Source organism: Gobio gobio (genome assembly GCF_949357685.1).
Source record: "Gobio gobio genome assembly, chromosome: 8".
Taxonomy (NCBI): Eukaryota; Metazoa; Chordata; class Actinopteri; order Cypriniformes; family Gobionidae; genus Gobio; species Gobio gobio.
This window is the reverse complement of record NC_137114.1, coordinates 32729885-32743647: the sequence shown is the minus strand read 5'-3', so window position 1 is coordinate 32743647 and position 13763 is coordinate 32729885. Positions and strand designations below refer to the sequence as shown.

Sequence of the window (13763 nt, the reverse complement as noted above, 5' to 3'; positions counted from 1 at the left end):
CCGTGCAAGGATTACAGCCCTGTGGTCAAGTGGGAGATTGAACTATTCTTGCTTTAAGAACACAAAGCATATTTTCAAAACAATGTCAATGATCATGTGACACGACCATTTTATGTAAACAAATCCTCTGCATTCACAGTTGCCACATCAAGAGGAAAAAAAACATGCTTGGTGCATTTGAAAAAATGCGGTTATTTCTCTTGGTTTAAATGAGCAGTGAAAATCTGCAGACATGAATGAAGGCTGGGAGATATGCTGATGTGGGTGGCAGTTCATACACATGGTTCTAGTTACTTTGGTAGCTTTATTTAAAGGGCAAAGCTTCCCCATTAGGGGTATCCAGGCCTGTCTAGAACACTTATCCAGCCTTGTAATTCTCATTATAGGTCTAATGGCTCATAAAACTACTTCAGGGAGACTGCTAGTGGCTCCTTGTTGTCTGTAAGGTTTCATGGGGCCATGCATTTCACATTATAGACAACTGGATGGATTAGACACCTTTTTCTTGATCTCTTGGTGTGAATGGTTTCAATAAAGTGCCACATTTTAAAAGAGGTATTTAAGTCTTAAATTAATAATTTAGTCTCTCTAACCCTTAAAACTAAAGTGGTTTATTATTATTTATTTTTTTTAAGTAATCTTCCCATGTAAAACCAAAGCTAAAAGTGTTTTAACCATTTCTTTCTTGAATAAAACCCTTTTTGCACAGCCTGTATTATGACAGTTTGAGAACAATTTGCTTAACAATCCGCTTGGAGCAGATTGAAACGATTTGGAATCAACTGTTGAAAATAAACTTCAGCAGCTCTTTCCTAACAATGGGGTCCTTCTAATGGAAACGCAGAGCTGCAGATGCTACACACAGCCAGAAACAGCACATTCCTTCTGGAATTATGTATTACTGACACCTTGAGCAAGGCACATAACCCCAAATCGCTCCCCACTGCTCCAGGTGTGTGTTCACGGTGGGTGTGTGTGCACATAGATGGGGGCGCACACACACATTCCGAGTATGGGACACAATACTTGGCTACACGTCATTTCACTTTTTAAAAATGATTGGCATCTATAATTCCATGAAGAACATGCATGGGAACCTTCCATTGCACAAAAGGTTATTAAATTGTTCTAAACTAAGAAAGAAGAGTGTACCACGTTGTCCAATATAAAATATGGGTCTTGAGGCAAGACCACAGAACTAGTAACAATTATGGAACAACAAGTAATCCAGTTTGAGTAAACAAGACATGTTTATTATTTAAACTATCACTTAAATAAAAAAAGTGCATAGAAAATAAACATGATTAGAAACTTTCCTTTTTACAGTTGTTATGTACAATTTTTTTCCTCATTATACATTCATCCTTAAGTAGTTTGTGGTTGAATATTTTAGATTAACAAATTTTCCTTCATTTTTCTGTAAAACAGTAAAACACTGATGGGGCAACTTGAAGAAAAAATAAGAAATAAAAACTGTCAGTATCAACATCAACATGATCGCGAAGCTACAGGGGAAAGGAAGTGTTGATAAGACAATGTGTTTTCCAAGAGGAACAAATTAAAATCTCTCCTCCTCAAGACCTCTCTGACTCTCTAAAGTACCTCCGATGGTCCGCAACTTATTTCTGTACAAAGTGAACCAACTTAAAATTCCAAAAACAGGGAGCGCTGTCACCTGCTCTCAGAAGGAGCTTTACCTCAGTGTGCATCTAAAGATGCTTGCAGAAATAAATAAATAGAATGGTTACCATTACTCATTACAGAACATCACATAAGAAAAAGTACAACTTAAGATCCAATAGGAGAGAGAGGAATAGGAGACATGGCTGGGTTTAGGCAAGGACATTTTCTTTTCCGATGTCCACAAACTGTTAAAAATGTACAGAGTAAAATAAAGCCAACTACACCATCAAAAGCAAACAAAATATCAACGCTTAAAAAGTTTACAACCACATTTTACATTAACTTGTTTCATAATATAAATACCGCTCCTTTCCAAATAAAGAAAAGTTAAAACAAACAAATTAAAAAGAAAGAAAAACTGCAATGCTCCATTGAGGGAACATACACAGGCACAGGAAAACTGGTACTTGATTTTGATATTAAAATGATGCACATTAGTTACTCTAAAGTTTATCTGTAACACAAAACCATTACAGATTATACACTGAACAATGCAATTAACCATTATGAAGCTGCTGTTTGCTACTGTAACTAAGTTTGTCTGTCCATTCCGTATATTGTGTAGATATTGAAATACAAGTTACTATTCATACACGTTTAGTTTATATATATCCATGTATATTGTGTATACATATATACTGTTGATTATAATTACAGGAGAAGGTGTGGTACCACTTGTGTGGTGTGGAAGAGTAAAGTCCAGGAAAACGACAGAGCGTGTCCGCTTCTGAAACACTGACCGATCACTGTTACACCAGTATATGGAGCATCTGAAGTTGTATTGATGTCTGTGCAGGAGTCTATTACAAAGCCCTTAGGATTAGTAACTGCATTACAAAAAAAAAATAGATTAATAAAATAAAAATCTTATTTCATTTGACTGAGCAATAGTTTCTGTAGAACCCTGCAAAGATTGCCATTGCTGAATAGTCCGCCTATTTTATGAAATAAAAAGCTGTCCCGTATCTTCCCAGTCTTTCATGTTGGAAAATAAAATAATAACAATAAAAAGAAAGATTCAACAAAAATTCTAGAATACATTCAACAACGGCCTAGCTGCAGAGTTCAGCACGTCCCTGTTCCACAGGGGTGCCAGGGCGAGAGGAAAGTTGGGTGAGACCCCCAAGAATCCCTGAAAAAGATGGCTAAACCACAAATTCTGATCAATACAAACACGTATACAAATATGAGGCAGCAGCCAACAAATTGCTCAATGTGAGGCAATGTACAGAACTCTGATCTTCAGTGCCATAGTCAAAAACGAAATTCTGGGAAATGTCAAAATTATTGCAGCCTAGGTACAGTGAGGGCTGGAGGGGGGTCTGCAGTGGCCGAGGAAAAAAACAAAACCATGTTATTAGAGTTAAACTTACGAGGCAAAAGAACTGGCCTAGAAAGTGGCTCACTAAGGAAGCCACGGTTGCACAAAGCAGCTTCGTCTAGAGGTATGTGCAGATCCCAAGCCATTCTGCAATACCCACATACTCGTGCTACAGCATCCCTTTGAAAAGCATCGTAACTTTACATCAAATAATTAAACGAGTCAAATATCAAGTGGAATCGGTTTGTGCCCTAGTTAAAACAGCTTTGAACGTTACTCTGCTGACTGTCCAATCAAGTTCTAACGTAAATACATGCAAAACAACCAGAGAAATTTACAGAGAAGGCACCAAACTCTTGATCTGAAAGACGGAAGAACCATGGAAAAACAATCCACAGAACATCCACAAAAATAATACAGCCACATCTGTCTCAGCCTTATTCAAATAGGGGTCAAACAAAACTTGAGACTTAAAAAAGGGCACAGATGGGGACAGGTGTTGGTGGCGTCTACATTTAAAAGAGAAAGATGATACGAGTAAATAATGTGCATTGACTGAATGGCTGGCTGGAGCGTCCATGCAGTGCCAAGGCAACATGTGTTGAAGAAGACTGGGAAGAAGACTGATCTTTAGTGCACAAGACCATGAGGAAACAAGAGCCCTCTGCCCTCTCCTCCTCCATATATATATATGCTTTAGAAGTAGTTTAAATGGGATGGCCTCTGCGGCAATTCCTTGCATTACACCAATCTAAGAAAATATTTTGATATAACAAAATATATGGAATAAACTTTGGGACTTTTTCAGTTGCTAGAATGCTAGTGAAAGATTTCATGCATTTTTTTTTACATTTTCTCCAAGTTTTGAAAATGCAAAGAGGGCCTTTTAGGGGAAGATGGGCTGTTCTTGCATGTCATTTAAGGCTGGCACAAAGAAAGGAGAGTCATATCAAGCCGATCTGCACTTTGAAAAGCTCACTAAACCTAAACTCTTATTTGAAATGATATTTGAAATGTCTGTGCTCGACTTGGGTTCACAATGAGAGCCTCTGGTGGACCGCACTCTGTGGGAACAGTAACTGCTTCAGTCTTTGGAATAGAAAGAAACATTCGGGCTGCAAAAAAATGGAAAAATGCTAAAACATTTTTTTAGAAGACACCACTATAAAAATGTCTGGACAAAGCATTAGTGTTGTAAATCTATTATTTCCTACAAAAATGTTGATAAAATAAATACAATGTTTTATTAAAAATATAAATACCATTGTTAAGTGCTATTTACCAATGAGTGCTTTTTTGTCATTTGTATAGAAAAATATACATATTCAACTAATGATATTTCTGTCAGTGACAAGACAGAACAAAAATAGTCAAGTTTTAAAATGCTTAAAAAACAAACAAAAAAACAATAAAAAAAAAAACATGATGATATAATTTCACACACAACTACGGGCCTAGGGAGAGGGGGGGAAAAAAACTCTCAATTGGTGAGAGTCAATAAATAAACTGGTAATAGCATTTGGACATTGAGCTAAAACCAATTGAATCCTACAAGATGCCTACTTTTTTATAATACATTGATTAATCTACGTTCTCTCCGAATTACTATAAAAAAATGTATAGTAAATAAAAGAATGTCATTCCCCCGAGACCTCAGAAATTGTTCTGGTCCATTGGCTGTCAGTCCACCAGGATCTCAACCCAGCCAGCCCTTATAGCTCCCACGCTCTTTGCTGGCCTACTCTTCATATCACAAATAAGTTTCTTTCAACCATTAACAAAAAGAACATTTACAATCTTGTCTTTCTAATGACCATTATTCCAGGGACCACTGCTCCCCCTAGTGTTTCCCCTCATCATCTCTCCTCTGAGATAATATTTACAGTGTCATTCATACAGAGAATCAGGCCCAGCTTGGCAAGGATGACTATGGATGCTCTGAAGGCTTCAATGTACATTCAAAAAGGGAGAGACGTCTAAACAGGTCAGGCTAAAAAAAGGATTATGTATCGTCAATCTAAAAACATTAAATCTTTCCCTTCCAAAATTGCACTTTGGTGTAGAATGGAACTATGTGGCATTTTTTCAGTAATTTGTCACACTCAATAAGTAAGGGCAGACGAGAGTCTACTTACAAATTTAAAACTGTTCACAATATCCTTCTTTGAAAAAACAAAATGGTCAAATAAAAGATCATATACAAAAGTTAAGAATAAGGGGGCACTAATCTCTTAAATCGGGCATTAATAAAGGGGACATAAGGGCAATCTTCGCCATTGCGACTCTGCTCAATTGTCTTTTCTAAAAATCAAACAACTTAAGAGGCACAATACCATTAACCTTCTGATAACCTGAGCCTGCTTCAGTAAAAAAAAAAAAAACATTTAAAAATGTCTCTTCCCTGGCATGTTATACTCTTGATCGCATTTCACAGACGGTATTAGCTTGTGAGTTCGCTTTCAATTGAGGAACTTGCGACACTTCTTTGCCCTGCAGTTGCAAGGCAGCTTATTGCCTGGATCTTCGATGGGGAACTTGTAATCGTATGTGAGCTCCTCGCCTCTATAGATTTTGCGCATGGCAAAAATGACAATGTGCTTCTGACCGTCAACATTGACCACGCGGGAGTAGCAGTTGGGCTCGCAGGAGTGGTTAATGAAACGGGCTGCATTGCCGTGCATGGTGGCATCCACCACTTCATAGTCATCGATACGAAACATGTAGCAGCCAATGCCCTGAGTAAACGCAAAAAAAAAAAAACACAAATCCATGAGGAATACTGGTGCGGTTGTTTATTGAAAATGCATTACAATAATAGATGACCAAGCATTAGATTTTTACCTTGCCATCATAGTACTTCTCCCGATTGTCAGTGAGGGCAGAGCGAATGACATTGCCAGAATACTCAATGACCATCTCTCCAGCATCGATGTTCTTCCTGCAGAACAGACCTCTGCCATGTATGGCTGATCTGTGAACAAAACATAGGATGAATAAGATGGTATGCAACAAAGATGCATGCTTGGTTTTCAATCCAACCATTTCTTGTTTAAATAGAAAGTGTACATACCTGTAGACACCCACAGCTTCCCTGGATACTTTCTTCAAGTGCCTGAACCTCATAGGCAGTGGCAAGTCCATGCTGGTGGCCCGTCTGTGAAAACAAAAGGTGTTGTGATGCTTTAATTCATAACTGAAAAGAGGTTAGAACAGTAAAGTAAGGTCAGTGAGGTGACTCACCGTGCAGACTTCTGCTGCATCTCCTCCTCATCTTCCTCCTGGGGGTTGTATACAGGAGGCTGACGGTGTTTGGAAGCCAGGAAATTAAACATGTCCAGAACTGATCGTCTGAAAAATTATGAATTCAAGCAGATGAAAGTCAGTTAACAGTGTTTAAAAGGTTTCACATTCCCAACAGTCCCTTACATAATTACCTAATACCCTTTTCTATTGTGGAAAGGTTTAAGATTGTCAGGGATCGAAAAAATAAACAGACCATCCTTGGCCATGACAAATACCTGTGGTACACCTCAGCACGGGCAGAACCGTGAGGGTTGATGGGAGGATCATCTGGCTCCTCAGGTTTATGGAAGCGGAACCTGTAGTTTCGGCAATGCCTAGCTCCATACAACTGCTCCAGTAAAAACACTACAGCATCGTGAACAACACCCAGCATCTTCAACCCATTCACTCCTGAAAAAGAAAAGTGACTCGAAATACAAGATGTGCTTGCCAAATTAACTTGATCAGTAAAATAAAAGATATATGTTTACAATAAATGCTCTATGTTTTTACCATCAAATGAAAGTGCCTTGAGTCTAGCATTGGACCGGGCTTCTTGCACTTTATCTGTTAGGGACTTCCAGGCCTCTGAAACAAAACAGGAATTTGAAACAGGAAATTAATTTCACTGAAGACTGACTGTAATTACAAACTTTACACTACACTTCATTAGCTAGATCTCGCTTACCCTCAATACTTTCACAGCGAATTTGAAATCCGTCATCACTGCAGATTTCAAATATGAGCCCTTTCTTGGGCTTGTAGTCCAGAGAGGAGTCTCTCCCACTGTCCCTCTGATCAGGGGTTTCCACTGAGAATGTGTTAGATCCTTTCCCATCACCCTTACTAGGTAGTCCTGCAAATAATGTGACAAAATGATCTGTATTAAATCACTTCAAAACAAATTTAACATAGAGATGGACAGAAAGACCTGTCATTTTACACACCTGCAGTCTTTGGTTTCTCATCATGCGTGTCCGTGGTTTTATGTTTAAGGGTGGAGGAATCATCCGTCATAGTGGCAGAGTCACTGTGGAAGGAAAAAAGGAAAAGAGTTTAATTAAGGTCAGATACAATTAAGTAAATTGAAAATGTAAGATTGATCTTCATACTGGTTTACCTCTTTTTTGAACCCGTTTCATTTGACTGCCCTGTATCCATTGGCTCAGGTGATGAAAGTTCCCGGTCGCTACAAAAAAACAAACAAATTATTTTAGTTTCAATTTATAATTTTTTTTACAAACAATATGCAAGTTGCATTACAAAATTTCATACTCATACCCTGGAAAACATGATAATTGGATTGCAGATGTGTCAACAGTTGGTGTATCTGACTGAAGTCCTTTGTGTTTCTTTCCACTGCTCTTATCTGGGCTTGGTCGAGGTCTTTTGGACTTTTGCTTTCCTTTCCCAACAGTTGTGGAGGTTGCTCCAGCAGATAACTTTGAGGATTGTTGCTGATGTGGTGGTCGAGAGATGGGAGAGGTTCGCGAGCTCTGAGTGAGGACGCCAACAACATGACCTTTGTTCAGGTCTTGAGCGATGGGATTAGGGGCAAGAGCCACTTGACCAGTTGAACTGACATTTGGGTCAAGGTTTTTATCTGCCAGGACTCCTTTCTCCACCTGCTGGTTGACAGACATGCTTATGCTTTGGTTTTGGGGAAAAACACAGATGCTACTTGCAATGGACGTCTGGGCAGGATTAGTAAGATGAGACATCATTGGGGTACCAGAATGAAGAACCATCTGTTGCTCTGGAAGGTTCAGGTTGTGAGGGTTGATAAGGAGCTTACTTATAGGTCCTGTGATTTCAGTTGAGCTAATGAGGCCTGGGGCACTCAGCGATACGGAGCTCGCTCCCAAAAAATTTCCAGGTGCACTGGAAGGCACAGACACCACATTCAAAACAGACTGACTTGGGTTGAGCCCTGACACAGTACATGGGAGCAGGTGAGTTGAGGAATCATGTCCCAATATACCAGGCTGAGTTGTGGTTGAAATGGGCATGGGCTGTGGAAGGAGAGTAGGCTCCAAGTACATTACCCCTTGCTTTGGGCGTTTTATGATGTTAGGAATTTTTCTATGAGGTGTGGCAGTTGCAGTTATAGTCCCCAGTTCCATTAGGCCCGTCTGAGCAGGGATTCCTGCAGCAATTTGTGAAGGTGACAAGTTTATCATAATATTGGGCCCAACATCGGAAGGAGCAAGTGTGGGTTGAGTCTTTGGACGAGTCTGTTTCTTGCTCTTATGACTCTGAAGACGAGAAATTAGACGCTTCTTGCCATGTCCAGAGGGGAGCATAGTCGGAGCTGGGGTGATGGATGAAGCACTAGATACCATAGTAACACTAGGGGCATGATCATGCCTATGTCCTGCTTCTGTCACACCAATCTGGGGATCATGGGAGGTGACTCCAATGATGAGGCCTGGTGTGGTGCTAGGAATGACTGGCTGGAAACCTGTCTGGGTAGTGCCTGTGAATGCATGGATTTGTGGGTGATGCGGTACAGGCACTAAACCTTTGCTGCCAGCAGGAAAAATTGACTGAGAGGTGGAGATGCTACCACTGAGGCTTGTCAAAACAGGGGCAGTAGTGTTCATGACACCTGTTGCACTAACAGATGGTGCAATCTGGATCTTTTGGGTTACACCATTGGGAAGGGTTTGCAATACATAGAGTGGCTGCAGATGCTGGTTTAGCACTATCAGTTTCTCTGGGCCAGGCTTTAATTGAGAGGCAGTAGCTTGAACAGCAGAGCTTGCAATTGGAGTGGGACCTGAGCTAACGGTGGCCGCAGGAATGAACTTCTGACTCTGGAGAGGCAAGGTGGGTGAGCTGGGAAGACCTGGTGTGCTCGTAGTTCTGGTCAGATCTTGGTTCCCTGTCTCTCCCACAGGTTCTACTCCAGGGCTTGTAATATGGTCGCCATCAATGCGTGCAGGAATGAAGTGTTCTGGGGTCATGTGACCTTCCGGAACCTGGGAATCGGTACATCTGTCCTGTGGGCTCTTGCTGGACACAGTGGACCCTGTTCTCTGTTTCTTCCCACTTTTCTCAACTCTCGATTCCTCTGTGGCCAGGGCCAACATGGTACGATCGGAGGTCTCTGAGATCAATGAGCCGTGATTTTGATTATTAACTGTGGGACTTCGAGTTGTTAACACTGAGAGGTCTGAGGGCAGCTCAAGAGGAAGACCATATGACTCTTCTACAGCAATGGAGGTGTTCACCCCACTCTCACCAGGTTCAGCACTGGCCAGTGGCTGAGTGAAATCTTCAAAAAGCATGTCCTTTCTTTGGTTAACATCCACCCCATAACTTTCATCTAAAGAGAATGATTCAGCAGAAGGAGCTTCTGTCTGCTGTCCCAAAGACTGCATTGGAGTATTGAGCACAAACTCCATAATATCAGAAGGCAGGATGTTGCCACAGTCATCACTGTTGTTGTTATCAGAGTCAGACTTGAGGAGATCTGTGAGTTCAAGGGGGTCTTGTCCTTGTGTTTTCACACTCCCTAATGGAAGACAGTTATCCTTCTGATTTTTACGACCTTCACAACTGTTACCACTGGTGTTATTTTCTGCCTCCTTCCCTGAGTCAATGCTTGATTTCTCTGTCCTGCTTTCTCTACCCTTCCTTTTTGTTGAACTTTTGTGTGTGGACGAAGTTGTAGCCGTGGTTGTACTGCTAGTGCTTATACTAACATCACTCTCAGAACCATCGTCCACACCATCAAGCTGGCCAATTTGTTGCAGCTCCAAATTCTTGGTAGCTGTTGATACCTCATCACTGTCATCTTCTTGCTCCTTCGCCTGGTCCCTTAAGAACCTGTGGATTTGTGACCCTCTTCCCAAACACTGATCAATACCTGCAATAGATGGAAGACCAGAGTTGGGATTTATTATGGTGCGTGTGAAGTTGTAATAATACGTGTCCTTATTTGAACCAATTCCTCCTTCTTCATCTTCTCCACTGTCTGCTGAAGATGATGTGCTCATATCATCTGCCCCATCGACTTGTCCTTCAGCTGAACGCTTGCTACTCCCGGTCCGCTTCTTCATGGAGATTTCACCACTTCTGTAGAAGGGTATGTCTTCCTCACCATACGATCGGACACCATAGAAAGGGGTTAGCCCAAAGAACATGTTCGATCGAGCACGAGCACTCCGCCTTGGGTATCTGCGCTTCGCTGAACCAGCCGAACCATCACTATCCTCCTCGTGGTGCTTATCAATGCTGCCTTCGTCCTCTAAATTATTGTCCTCCCCATCATCAGCACACTGGTGGTCCATTAGGTGCTCCTCAGGATCATCTGGGTGGATGTGGCTGTCTGATTCTGAGCTTTCAGAACTTGCAGATGGGGAGAAAACCATTGCTCGGGAGGACCTTCTTTGGGGGCCCTGGTTGCTAGGGGTAACAGAAGTGTAAGTGTTTGTGTTAGGGGACATGCTGACAGCTTTGGTACCATTAGGATCCATTTTCTGAGACAACACAGGCAGCCTCTCAGTTTGTTTCTTCACCACAGGAGTAACTTCCTTGCTTGATTTAGGGTGTACCTGTGGTGGTCGAATACCCCTCTCGCCCCCTGCTTTCGGCTGAATAGCATCCATGGCTGAACTATGCTTTTTCTCAAAGCTAAATCTCTCTTTGGACTTTAATGGCTTCTCCACTTCCTTCTGATCAAATTTATTAACTTCCACTGTGCCAGATCCTGTGTTGCTGCTCAGTGCTTTGTCTTTATTGCTACTGTTGTGAGGAGGTGGACCCTGACCTTGTGTTTTGACATTACTGCTTTTAGAGTTGCTGTTGAGAACTGGTTTTCGGTTCGGAGTAGTCTCTTTTCTTTCTTTTGAAACATCCCTGCTCACATTAATTTTGACTTTGGAGTGTTTTTCTTTGGTGCTAGAGGTTCCATGACTAACAGTGACGGCAGCACTTGCCTGGAAGCCACGCTTTATTTCTTCCTCTCCCACCTTGGCACCAGATGACCAGAGAGGCTTTATTGCCGCTGCAGCAGCTGGGCCAGACGCATAGTCATGAGACTTCCTACTCCCACTTTTGCTGTAAACCAGTGGCAGAGACCCAGTCTTTCCTAAGTCTTTTGATGCAGCCATTGATGTCACATTTCCTTCCTTGATTGGATTAGCTTTGTCTTTTGGAAGAGTGGCGAATGGATGACTGGACATAAAAGTGGCTCCGGCTGGTAGGTCAGTATCTTTTGTGGCTCGTTTCCCTTTCTCAGTTTTTAAACTGCCAATTCCTCTCTGATGTCCTGTCAAAACTGCAGTTCCGAGAGGTGGTGACACTTGACTTGCGCTAGCTGGTTGTAACGACTTCACACTCTCACCATCGGACTGCTTTTTGAATGCTTCTCTATTACCATCTATTCTTTCAGTGAAACCAAAACCAAGACGACGATGTGCTCCGCTGTTTACTGAATTTGCCTCGCGATTGTGTGATCTCTCTCCAGATGGTAGTCTTCCTTTCTCTGTGTCCCTGGTTAAAGGTTCCTTAGAGGTTGAGGACAGGGAAGGGGCAGATGAATTGCCTGTCTGATTGGATATTGTACCTCCCTGTGGAGGAGAGGAAAGCTTTTGCCTAGGTTGTTGAGTTGAGATGGAGGAAGTGCTGTGTCGACGAGATCCGATGCTTCGTAGACTTGAGTTCAGCAGAGGGTCCCCCACAGTCACAATCTCATGGGCTAAACTACTAAAACCATCTGAAGGGGGGAAAATACATTGAACAAAATTATTATTTTTTGAAATTATAAAGAGAGAAATAAATACAGAGAAAAATAAAGATAAGTATACAACTCCTACCTGGGGAGGGAAGTGGTCTGGTTGAGGGAGAACGATGACATGGTGGGTAGCTGGGGTGTCTGTTCCTAAAATAAACCTTTTGTTTCGGTGTGGAAGGCACATTTGATGGTTTTATGGAATCTGTGGGTCCAGGCAAAGCAGCGTCCACTTCAGCTGAAATGTTTAATAATGATGACAACAATTATTAAATGCCAACAAAATATCTCAATGAAGACCATTATAAATCTAAATCTACTTACATGAAACAGGTGGAGGACTATGAGCAACTGTGTGGTTCTCCTCTTGAGCTACTGTGTTGTTATTGATAGTTTCGGTCATAGTGGGGCGGCACACTAAAATTCTACATTTATAAACACATCGCTTACGGGCATCTAGAGTGCTCCAGTAGACCCTTGAGCATCTGTGTAAATAGATCCAAGTGGTCATTTAATGTTATATCTTGTTATGTTTACTGAAATACAACACTATAATTTCAAAGACTTACTGGTATCCTACAGGAAACAGCTTCCTCTCACAATCTGACAGTTCAGTTAGCATACCAAGACAGTCAATGGTCATAGACCCTGATCAAAACAAAAGTGACATTTAGACATTTTGATGTAGAGGGCTTTGTTTATTACTTATCAATAGCAAGCACTCTGCAAAGACATACATACCTATCATCATGTGAATATTATCTGGTTCAAGACCATTAAGAAATTTTTTTCTCAGACTGATTCCCTCAAAGTCCACAAGGACCCTCCGAGTCACTTCAAAGCCAGACTCTGGCACCACCTTTAAAAAAAGGTTTATTATTTATAATAAATTCAACACTTCACAACAAATATACAAAAACATAACTTGATTACTGATGCATGCATGTATCATTCCTTACCTCGCCCTTTATAAGATCTCTGTGATGCTGACAGTAAACCTTCTTGTCCTCCAAAAAGGCACACTGCCTCTGACGTGCACACATGAAATGGTAGTTGTTGGTACAGGAGGTCAGACAACAACTCACTGTAGCTCCAGGTTTGTGACAATCCTCACATTGCTGAAAAAGCAAAGCATGATGTCATTTATTTTTGGGCGGGGAAAGATTTGTTGCCTATATTCTTTTTAGTAGGCTTATTCGGCAACAAAAATATTACATAAATGTGTATTATGACAATGTAACTCAATCTAAGCCATGTGTCATGTTTGCTCATTGTGTACCAGCTGTTTGCCTCGGCCGACTGCCATATGGACATTTTTGAGAGCCCCGTCAACATCCTCAAACACCTCTGATGACCACAGTGCACAGTTCACATGGGCCCACTCATTCTGGCCAATATAAAGCAGCCTCCCACAGTCCTAGAAAACAGATTCCCAACAATGTCTTACAAATCAAACAAGATTGAAATACAGTACAATTAAAATCCATATCTATACATGTTAATGTATTCTTTTTGGTTGGTGATTACTCACATTTGTGTTCTCATCTCCATAACTCAGACAAAGCGCACACTGTCTGTTGTCACCAACACCAGGCGGAGCGGGAATCACAGGGCTGTCTTCCTGGCTGTGGTCTGAAATCAAAAGAAATATTCCTGTGTAACTTATCTACCTACAATAACTCTGATTGAACTGAAAAATTATCAGAATATAATAGGGTGTAGTTTTTTGACTCTATCACA

At 41.3% G+C, this 13763-nt stretch overlaps 1 protein-coding gene across 1 annotated transcript in view; it reads right to left on the bottom strand.

Moving 5' to 3' along the window:
• Positions 1–1231: 1231 nt before the first annotated feature.
• The window catches only part of kmt2a (lysine (K)-specific methyltransferase 2A), a 36219-nt gene continuing 23687 nt past the window's right edge, over positions 1232–13763 (bottom strand). The window contains exons 19-35 of the mRNA XM_079824284.1: positions 13555–13655; positions 13303–13440; positions 12983–13141; positions 12765–12882; positions 12593–12671; positions 12348–12508; positions 12109–12261; positions 7568–12008; positions 7407–7475; positions 7234–7316; positions 6975–7142; positions 6800–6874; positions 6523–6697; positions 6245–6352; positions 6075–6158; positions 5846–5975; positions 1232–5739 (exon numbers count right to left, since the gene is read on the bottom strand). Of these exons, the coding sequence (XP_079680410.1) occupies positions 5464–5739; positions 5846–5975; positions 6075–6158; positions 6245–6352; positions 6523–6697; positions 6800–6874; positions 6975–7142; positions 7234–7316; positions 7407–7475; positions 7568–12008; positions 12109–12261; positions 12348–12508; positions 12593–12671; positions 12765–12882; positions 12983–13141; positions 13303–13440; positions 13555–13655 (6518 nt within the window). The 3' untranslated portion in view covers positions 1232–5463. The remainder of the gene's footprint in view (positions 5740–5845; positions 5976–6074; positions 6159–6244; positions 6353–6522; positions 6698–6799; positions 6875–6974; positions 7143–7233; positions 7317–7406; positions 7476–7567; positions 12009–12108; positions 12262–12347; positions 12509–12592; positions 12672–12764; positions 12883–12982; positions 13142–13302; positions 13441–13554; positions 13656–13763) is intronic.